General features: G+C 54.1%; 1 protein-coding gene across 1 annotated transcript in view; it reads left to right on the forward strand.

Annotated features, from left to right (window-relative positions):
- The window catches only part of LOC142069908 (maestro heat-like repeat-containing protein family member 7), a 52315-nt gene extending 41671 nt beyond the window's left edge, over positions 1-10644 (forward strand). Inside the window, exons 14-19 of the mRNA XM_075122668.1 lie at positions 5365-5541; positions 6688-6843; positions 8461-8562; positions 8767-8869; positions 9320-9379; positions 10389-10644. Of these exons, the coding sequence (XP_074978769.1) occupies positions 5365-5541; positions 6688-6843; positions 8461-8562; positions 8767-8869; positions 9320-9379; positions 10389-10573 (783 nt within the window). The 3' untranslated portion in view covers positions 10574-10644. The remainder of the gene's footprint in view (positions 1-5364; positions 5542-6687; positions 6844-8460; positions 8563-8766; positions 8870-9319; positions 9380-10388) is intronic.
- Positions 10645-10854: the final 210 nt, after the last annotated feature.

Genomic DNA, 10854 nt, shown 5'->3' on the forward strand with positions numbered 1-10854 from the left:
TTGAACCCATCCCCTCTTGTCCTGCCCTCTGTGGCAAGAGAGAACAAGTTTTCGCCATCTTTTTTTGGGCAGCCTTCCAAGTATCTGAAGACCATTTGCATGTCCCCCCTTAATCTCCTCTTTTCCAAACTAAACATAGCCAGTTCCTTCAACCTTTGCTCGTATGGCTTGTGTTCCATCCCTCTGATCATCTTTGTCACTCGCCTCTGGATCCATTACAGTTTCTCCACATCCTTTCTAGACATTGGTGACCAAAACTGGACACCGTATTGCAGCTGAGGCCTAACCAGCACTGAGTAGAGTGGTACTATCCCCTCCCATGACTTGCAAGCTATACCTCTGTTAATGCAACCTAAAATTGCATTTGCTTTTTTGCAACAGCATCGCTTTGCTGACTCATGCGGAGGCTGTGATCCACCGCAGCTCCCAGATCCTTCTCAGCAGTGCTGCTGCCAAGCCGGTTATCCCCCATTCTGTATCTGTGCATTTGTTTTTTCTTCTCTAAATGTAGCACCTCACATTTGTCTTTGGTGAAGTTCATTTTGTTGTCTATAGCCCAGTCTTCCAATTTACCATGATCCCTCTGAATTTTAGCTCTTTCCTTCAAAGTATTGGCAACTCCTCCTCGCTTTGTGTCATCTGCAAACTTGACCACTCTGCTCTCTCTATCTACATCCGGGTCATTAATAAAGATGTTAAACAACACCAGACAACAATGTGGTAGTCGATCCAGAACGTACACAGTAGCTAAGCTAAATCACAGGATTCACATCTCCGGCACAACTGACTGTTACAGCCAGCAGCCCTCTGATGCAGTGAAAAGAGAATTAGGAATTCTTCTATTCCTAACTACTTCTTTGGGAAGGCTAAAGACGCTGACCAAGACAGCAGCAGCCGTGCATCGACTGCAGACACAAACACAAAAACAGAGCTCTTCCTGGAATGGAGTTCACTGAGGTGGCTATTGCAGTGAAAGCGAACCGTGAAGATTACCCTTCAACAGCCAAAGACCAGCTGGCATGAAGTCTGGTTAGTGGATGCTGAAGAAGAGGGATTATCCTTGGTTGTCCTGCCATGATGGTAAGCTTGGATGCCTTATCTGTAGCAAAGTTTCACCAAGGTCTCTCCATAGCAGTCGGGTGGTGGTAGTTTTCTGTTTCTCCTTATGGACCTAGCTGAAAGTCCAAATTAACATCTCTGCCCATGAAGATAAAGGAAGAGAAAGATTCAACTGCCTCCGCATTAGCTTTACAGCTTTCGAAAGAAGCAGAAACCACAATTTTTGAAGTTGAAGTGGTGGTTAACATGACAAAACCAGAACCTGACACAACGGTGCAGGAACAGCAAATGGCATATTACATTGCTAAACGTAGCAAACCTTACGCTGATCACCCCGATTGAACTGAATTCCAGATACTACATGGTGTAGATGTTGGTATCAGTCATAGAATCATAGAATATCAGGGTTGGAAGGGACCTCAGGAGGTATCTAGTCCAACCCCCTGCTCAAAGCAGGACCAATCCCCAATTTTTGCCCCAGATCCCTAAATGGCCCCCTCAAGGATTGAACTCACAACCCTAGGTTTAGCAGGCCAATGCTCAAACCACTGAGCTATCCCTCCCCCAAAAGGACTCATCATTCAGTGCTACAGACATGCTAGACCCTATCTCGTCTGCAATGCACCGAAAGCATTGCAAACGACAAATGTGTGCTCAGATGCCGGAGAGTGATGGAAAGATTGCCATGTCTATTGATGAATCAACTACTCTGAGCAATGAATCGACAATTAGAATCTATTTAAAATGTGACACTTTGAAGACGATGATCCTCACTTCATGTTTCTTGATCTGATTGCGCTTCCACATTCGGCGGCTTCAGGCACTGTAGATTGTGGGCTGAAATGCCTCAAGAAATAGAATTCCGATCACAATGACTCTTGTAGCATTTGCGAGTGATGGTGCTGGTGTTATGCTTGGCAAGAACTCTGGCGTAGCGAGCTGTATTGTGAAGAAGTACCCAAATGGTCTAGCGAGGTCATGTTTGAACCACAGGTTGGATTTGGCAGCTGCTGAAACGTTAACTGAAGTAAGAGCTGTAAATCACTTGGAAATCTTTGACAAACTGTATACGCTTTACAGCCGCTCACCTAAAACCAAGACAGAACAAAGTGGCTGAGCAGCTGAGAAAGATTGGGGGTGTCAGGTTCATATTGCACTGTATTTGCTGTCTGGCATAATCGCAGTCATTGGGCCTTCCCCTTCAGGCTGCATCTCATGACACACCAAGAGAGGTCTATGTTTGTTGGGCTGCTGAAAAGAAGTCAGTCCCCTGAATTCTTGATGGATCTTGACATAACGTATGACACGTTGTTTGAGCTGTCGTCTCTCTGAATTGCTTCAGCATTGAGATACTTTGTTGGCATCTGCAGATAAACTGACACACCGTACCATCCACATGCTGGAAACCGTGAGAGAAAAACCTGGCACAAAGTCATTCCAAGCCAACCGCGCAGCGAAAAACCTGAAGCTCAGGACCAGCACACTGGCTGAAAACATGAAGCTTGTGAAAAGGAATGACAACTAATTTCTGACAAGTTGGATCAATAATATGAACGCCCCATTATTCTGCAGCACCTCGTCAAAGTATAGAAACCCCGGTGATGGTGTTGCTACTAAGGGAGAGAGGCGTGTGATAAAGCGGGACTGTTCTTAATGTTTCCTCTGAATATTGTGGGGGTGCCTCAGTTTCCCCTAGGCAGTTCTTAAGTATCTAGGGGGTGGGATAAGGGTGTATGATCATTGCAGAGCCCTAGAGGGCAGGTGTGTGCAGGGGTCTGGTCACAGAGAATGGCCAACACCCTGTTTCCTGGCAACTGATGGCCTGGGCCCTTCCCCCCTGCAAGGTGAGAGCTAAAGGGTTGGAGAACAAATGAATCAGGTGCCCTCCTGGCCTGGGAAAGGGACAAAGCCCAGAGGGGGAGGGGCTGGAGAGAGTTTGGGGCTGGCTGGGGACATGGAGTGAAGTGCAGACGTGGTTGTCTGGCTCACTGCCCCCCAAAATGGACCTGGCTGAGGGGTCCTCTTCTCTGCACCTACAAGCTCTGTTTTAGACCATGGTCCTGTCGTCTAATAATCCTCTGTTTTACTGGCTGGCTGAGAGTCACGTCTGACTGTGGAATTGGGGGACAGGACCCTCTGGCTTCCCCAAGAGCCCGCCTGAGCGGACTGGCTGTGGGAAGAGCATGGAGGGGCAGAGGATGCTGAATGCTCCGAGGTCAGACCCAGGAAGGTGGAAGTGGTGTGAGCTGTGTGTCCTGAAGACAGTCTGCTCAGAGAAAGGAGACTTCCCCAGAGTCCTGCCTGGCTTCGTAGGGAGCAGTTCCAGAGTATCGCCCGAGAACTCCGTGACAAGGCGATATGCCAATTGGGCTGAAGCAGTTCTCCATTGCTGACAAAGAGAACCGGATACTCGATAGGTTTCAGAGTGGTAGCCGTGTTAGTCTGTATCAGCAAAAACAACGAGGGGTCCTTGTTGCACCTTAGAGACTAACAAATTTATTTGGGCATAAGCTTTCGTGGGCTAAAACCCACTTCATCAGATGCATGGAGTGAAAAATACAGGAAGCAGAATAGATATATATATATAGCACATGAAAGGATGGGAGTTGCCTTACCAAGTGGGGGATCAGTAGTAACAAGCCAATTCAATTAAGGTGGAAGTGGCCTATTCTCAACAGTTGACAAGAAGGGGTGAATACCGAGGGAGGGAAAAATTACTTTTGTCGTGGTAATGAAGCCAATGCAATCAAGGTGGCCCATTTCCAACAGTTGACAAGAAGGTGTGAGTATCAGCAGAGGGCAAATTACTTTTTGTAGTGACCCATTATTCTTGGATAAAGTGAAAAGGAGGTAAGGCAGCTGTTCAACCGATGTGGTCTACCAGGGACAGGAATGATCAATGCCTAGTGTGACTTTCTTGACTATACTAAATATTTGTTCCTCAGGGAGATACCTATAGGCAGTAATCAAGGCACTCCTCAATCTTCTCTTTGTTAAGCTGAATAGATCGAGCTTCTTGAGTCTCTCACTATAAGACATGGTTTTTAATCCTTTAATCATTCTCAGGACTCTTCTCTGAACCCTCTGCAATTTATCAACATTGGTCTTGCATTGTGGGCACCGGAACTGGACCGTGGATCCCAGCAGTTGGTCACACCAGTGCCAAATACTCCCACTCCAGATTCTTCTGTTATTTATCCCAGGATCACATGAGCTCTTTTGGCCACAGCGCCACACTGGGAGCTCCTGTTCAGCTGATTCTCCACCAGCACTCCCAAGTCCTTTTCAGAGTCTCTGCTTCCCAGGACAGAGTCCCCCATCCTGTTCCTAGATGTATTCATTTACAATGAGCCATATGAAAACACATACTGTTTGCTTGCCCCCCCAGTTTACCAAGCGATTCAGATCGCTCTGTGTCAGTGACTTGTCCTCTTCATTATTTACCACTCACCCAATTCTTGTGTCATCTGCAAACTTTATCAGTGATGATTTTATGTTTTCTTCCAGGTCATTGATCAAAATGTTACATGGCATAGGGCCAAGACCCAGGCCCTGCGGGGACCACACTGGAAACACACCAGTGTAATGCTGATTCCCAGCTTACAATTACATTTTGAGACCTATCAGCCAGTTGATAATCCAACTGTTGTGGGCCACGTTACTTTTGTATCGTTCTAGGTTTCCGATCAAACTGCCGTGCGGGGCCAACTCAAGCGCCTTACAGAAGTCTGTATACACTATGCCAATGCTCTTTCCTTTAACTACCAAACTTGTCATCTCATCGAAAAACAGATAGCAATGATCTTGGCGGGAAATATTTTCCATACACCCATGTTGATTGGCATTAATGAAATTATCCTCTTTAATTCTTTATGAATTGAATCTTACACCAGCCGCTCCATTATCAACAGTTAAAACGTATGAGGCTTAAAAAGGGGATTCGTAGGAAAAAATGGTTCCTAATGGAAGCAAAATGGCTCTGTCCGGGCGTCCCTGATCACTGGTGTCGCCAGCATTCCCTGGGGGTCTAGAGTCCGCAGCTCTGCTGCTACTCTAGTGCTAGGGTTCTTTGGATCCCAGAGACCCCAGACACAATCAGGCCCAGCTGTGCCAGGTGCTGCACACACCCAGAGACGCACCCCGCAGGAGCCAGGCCCTGCCCTGCAGAACAAGAGACAAAGGCCAGGCACCCCCTGCACTCCTACTTCCCGTGCCTCTGTCTCCAGGGGAGGCAGACGTTGTTTTGGAAATGGCTTGTTGGGTCACCGGAGGGTGTTTCGTAAAGCAGCTCCTCGTTTCACACAGGTGGGGAAACTCCAGCATCTGCTGCCAGACTTCGTGGAGCAGCTACACGAGGCAGACAGGGACGTCATCTCCAATGCCATCACTGTGCTGAAAGACATCCTCACCGGCATGGACAGGCAGAGCGCCAGCCCCGTGGCTGTGCAAGTGGCTGAGAAACTCCTGCCGTTCTTTCACGATGTAAGGCCTGGGGGCCTGCGGGAGACCCTTCAAGCCACAGACGTGTGAATGGGGGCTGGCGGGTGGGCTAGCGGGACCTATGCTATGGCCCGAGCCAGAAAAAGGATTGTCGTAAATGACGTGACCCCATTCCCGCCTTCCTCTGCTACCCCATTCTCCATCAGAGCATATGGCAGTAAGGGTGGGAACCCTGGTGTCCTGCAGGACTGCTGACAAGGATCAGGGCAGCCTGGGGACGAGGCTCCCCTTGAGGGAAGAACATGCATTCCTGAGCCTGCATGCAGCGAGGGGGCCTCTGCAGCACAGGGTGCCGCAATGCTCTTCCTGGCTTCCAGGGTAACAAGTGATGGTACCCTGGTGAAAATCCTGCCCCTCCCCTCCCTGGCCAGGAATCCCACAGCTGGCCTGTCAGCTCCATAAGGAAACGGCTCCGTTTGTAGGTTCTGCAGCTACCGCCCTTTCCTCTCCCCTTCGTTCTCATGGCAGGGCAGCATCAAAGGAGGGGCTAGTTCTCCCCAGGCCTTTTGTAACCACAAAAAAGTAGCCCCCGCCAGCGTGTTCACCAGACTGATGTTCAGTTCCCCACTGCACGGCAAGATCCAGCAAAGTGGGGGGGAGAAAGGGACCCATCCATTACTGCCTTCCAGGGGTAACGTCCCAGTGGGGGCTCCTGGAGGGACCACCCACCTCCCCAGCTCTCACAACGGTAAATCCTACCCTCAGCCCTCCCAAACTCTGCTGGGACCCGGCCGCTCTTTATTTAGTAGTGGCACAGGCCCAGCTAAAGCTCTTCCCAGGGTCTCCTGGATCCCCAGCTGACCGAAGGGACAGGGCAGCCCAGACCGAAGATGCAGGATCTCACCCTGGCGTGAGCCTTTAAACCAAAACCCTGTGGGGCCCGGGGGGAACAGAACAGGTTCTCTGGCCAAGAAGATACCAGGCCAGCCCCTCAGCTGGTGGAAACCTGCATCTCTATTGCCTTCTGTGGCGCTATGCCCATGAGACTCTGGCCCCAGCTGTGCCTGTATGACTGGGGGTGAGTTAGCAATACCCCCCGCAGGGCAGACATCTCTGACACAGTGAGCGCTCACCCCGCTGAGTGAGCACGACCGTCACAGCGTCTCCTCCCCACGTCCTCTCTTGCAGGAGTCCAGCAAACTCCGGGTGCTCTCCATCACCCTCTTTAAACACCTGCTGGAGTTTGTAAGGGGGCCCAGCAGGAGGAAGATGAAGGAGCACGTCCTCCGCAGCCTGGTCCCGCTGCTCCTCCTGCTGCATGATGAGCGTCCCAATGTGTCCCAGGTGAGGCCACGAGCTGGAGCCTGCAGCTGAGATCGTTACAGAGTGACCAGGAATTTGTTGGGGGGGCCAACATGTGACACCCCCCTTTCAAGGGTTTGGCCGGCAGAGGACAGGTGCTCAGTGCTGTGACAATCAGGTGCTCAAAATCACTTGAACGTTGAGTCCAGTAGCACCATGACCATGGCGCCCCACCCAACTGCCGAGTCTTCCCTGCCTCCTCTGAGCCCAACACTCCCCCCTGCAGCCAGGCTGAGAGAATGGGTGGGCGGAGGGGTCAGCTCACCACTCCTACAGCCACTGGCCTCCGCACATTCCCCTGGCTGTGCTGGTGGGAAGAGCACAACCCTGGCCATGGTCCCTACCAGGAGCAGAGCTACCCAGCCTCCGCATGGTGCCCAAGACCCAGTGTGCCCTTGGCCAAGCAGCCCGGACAGCTCTTACTAGCCATGACATGCCCAAGCCCCCCCCCCCCCCGCCCCGCCCCAGGTGCCTGTGCACACGCTCGCTCTCATGGCCCCCATCACTTAGGAGCCAAATGCCCCTGGCAGTAATGAATTCACCCTCCTACCCCCCATGAGGTGGGGAACTAAGGCACAGCGTGAGGCCTAGCGCCTCAGAAGTATTGAATGCCCATGGGCATTAGGCACCTAAATTCCTTTGTAGCCCTGGGCCGAAGCAACTTGCCTGAGTTCCTGCAGAAAGAGCTGGGAATTGAGTCAGGTCTCCAGCCATTGCCTTAGCCACACCACCGCCCTTCCGCGAGCAGCCGCGGGCCGGGAACCGTTCCGCACACACGGCCTCCGGTAACTAGGCTAGTGGCTTTCAGCCAGGCCGTCCCTAGCCATTCGGGTGCCCTATCCAGCCGCCCCGCAGTGGGGCTGTGTGGGGTCCCAAGCCTCCTCCTCCCCTCCACCAGGGTCTGGGAGGCAGGAGCTGTGTGGGGCCACTTTTGGGGGGCCCACAGGCCCAGAGTGGCCTGGGGGATTAGCGGAGAGCTGGGAGTAGCCCGCTCTGCTTCCCTCGCCCCGCATCCAGCCATGTGGCTCGAGGGAGGGGGTTTGGGGAAAGGGATCCCTCCCACACACACACTCACTGACAGCACCGGGAAGCGGAGCAGCCTGGCCCCAGCCCGCTCTACTCTGCCAGCTCCCAGCCGTGGCACTCCGCTTCCCACCGCCGGTGAGCGTGGGGGGCAATCCTTTTGGAGGAGAGCGGGCTGGGACCGGTTGCTCCGCTTCCTGCCAGTGCCGGTGAGTGTGGGGTCGCTGGGGGAAGAGGCTTGCGGAGAAGAGGTGGAATGGGGGCGGGCCGGGGACGGAGCAGGGGGGAAGGGGAAGAGGCCGGGCGGAGGGAGTTGTCTGGGCCCCCCCCAGGGATGGCCCTGCCCTTTGTAGTGGGCGCAGCCCGCGGCGGGGCTGGCCGAGATATAGGGCGGGTCACTGGGGCTGGGGCTGCTGCATGTGCAGCATGCAGCCGCCTAGTGGCACCATGAAATTTGGGGCAATTTGGTGCCCCAAATTTCATGGTGCCCTACGCAGGCGCGTATGCCAAGGGACGGCCCTGGCTTCCAGCTCCCGTAACCGTTGTCGACTCGCCCCGGCCCCTCTTGTTTTGCAGGTGTGTTGGGACGCCCTCAGGAGCGCAGTGGAATTCCTAAGGTGGAGCCAGCTCGGTGCCCTCCTCCAGAAAAAGGAGCTTTGGCGAGGCTGTGACTGCCTGGTGAGGGAGCCCTCCATTGCCCGGCTCCGTGCCCACACCGAGCCCCAGCCCCGGGACCACACCTGGCCCTGGCTGTAGTCCCTCTGCGTGATCCCCCCGGCACAGGAAAGAGGGCTGAAAGCAGGACACTCCAAAGACCTGGAACCTGGCCTGCAGGATGGAAAGGCCTTTAATAACCTTGTGCTCCCTTGTTCTGGCTCCTAGGTGGCGTGCTACAAGAGGAGGGCAGAAACCTTCCTCTGCCAGACCATGGCCTTTCTGGAAAACCCACAGGCTCCCATTAGAGAAGCGGCCATCAGGTTTCTAGGTAACCACAGAGCAGAGGGGTCCCTTAAGCAGGGGGCTGGATCCAGTTTCAGGCTCTCCTCAGTCCCTGCTGGCAGCGAGAAGTAACCCCAGGGCTCCTGATTGCCGAATGAAGGCTCAGGGGTGTCAGAAACCCGCAGGAGCAAGCTCACCCCAAACTGCCCTGATCGGCTGATGGGCCCCCTCTAACCCCACTGCTCCCCATGCAGTCCCCATCCTCCCCTCCCCCCACCCCACCATGGGCTCTTGGTAGTGGAACCTCAAGGCGCTCTGCTCTCCTTTGGCAACCAGCCCCACAGCCATCCCTGGGGACTCGCCCTTTCCCCTGGGGACTCAGGAGTCCGTCCTGGTCAGCGAGGGGCAGGGGAAAGCCCCGCTGCTTGGAGGGTGACAGACACTTTGACACCCTCGTTGGGGACGCAGGGATGTGATGAGCTGTTTGTGTGTGTAGGGCTCACTGCCCGGCAGCTGGACCAGAAGAGCCAGGAGAAGTTGGATGCCATCTTCAACGGTGAGTGGTACCCGCTTTGAGCACTGAGCGCTAGAGGGACGAATGGCCCAGGGCCGTGGGCTGGGTTCAATCTCCAAAGCCAGCAATGTGATCTTGGGCGAGAGCCACAAAGGGTTGTAAAATGTAGATCCCCAAACCCCTGATCAGCTTCCCCCTCACCCTGTGGTGTCTGCTGGTTGGCATGTGCCCAGGCACTTAGCCCTGACCTCAGAGCTGTGGCCTGGCAAATCCCCAAACTGGGCCTGAGCTGGCTGGCCTTTGCAGACGATTGCCCCCCACCCCCAACACAGCAAAGGTGGGGTCCTGCCTCCCCCCCTTGCACTCACTAGCCCAGGGTTTGTTGCAGTCACCTCCAGGTGGGGTGCCTGGTGTCAAGCCACTGCTCCAAAGGAGACTGAGGTGACGTCCGGTCATCTACCTCCCTGCTGCGTGCCCGGACCCCTGGGCCAGCGCAGGGCAGAGCAGCGTCTCCTCCACATTTGTTGGGGAAAAGGGGGAGGGGGGGTGACATAGCTCAGGCTCCTCACTCCCAGAGCAGGTTCACAGCTGGGCCCCAACCAGAGCTAGAGAATGGCTGAGCTTCCTCCTCAGCATTTCCTGGAGGGCAGCAGGGCACCGGAAGTTAGGCGTAGCCTAACAATGCCCAAGCCCCCTTTGTGAATCTCCCCTCTCTGGGCTTAAGTTCCCATCTGTGCACTGGGGGAAAGGGGGAGCATAAATACAGGCAGGGATGAGGCCATCAGATACTGCAGGGGTGGGGCAGTCCTAGAAATAGTGAGTGAATGGGGTTCATTGTGACTTCTTGCCTGTGTCTGGGGGCTCCCCCAGCTGTGGAGGGCAGCGGGGATGTTTAGTGAGGGTTGGTGGTTGTTCCTGTTAGTCCCCTGCCTCCCGCCTCCCAGCCTGCTGCCTCCTTGTCGCGGGCCGAGAGGTACAGCGCTGGCTTGGTCTGCCAGGGCTTTCCAGAGCCCCATGGCTCTGACCTCCATTTCCTTCCTTTCAATCTTAGTCCTGAAAGGCTTGCAGCAGGACAGCAAGTCCTCCGTCAGGTGCCTGGCTTCGCAGACCATGCTCATCCTCAATGCCTGCAAGAAACACCGTCCAGCCCGCGCCAGCCTACGAACACTCTTGCACAGGATGAGACTGATGTGTACGAGGGAGAGCCCAGTCATTGAAGCTGCCCAGCTGCCCTAGTAAAAGCGAGCCTCCCTACTCTGGGGGTTTGGTGCACCAGAGCCCGCCTGGAGCAGGGTGGAACACATCATGCTGGACCATGGCTTCCTCCCCGTTGGCCGCCTACCCTGCCCAGCCACGTGAGTAGTTAACTGCTCAATAGCTTTTATCACCATGTACTTTTTGACAGGTTTCCATGCCCCGTGTAGCGTTTACGTCCCGCCCTCCGTCCCCGTTTCCGGTCGTGTATATTTTTGGCACCATCAGCCCTTTTGAACCTTTATTTTGTATTATTTTTCTGT

Source organism: Caretta caretta, chromosome 23 (genome assembly GCF_965140235.1).
Source record: "Caretta caretta isolate rCarCar2 chromosome 23, rCarCar1.hap1, whole genome shotgun sequence".
NCBI lineage: Eukaryota > Metazoa > Chordata > Testudines > Cheloniidae > Caretta > Caretta caretta.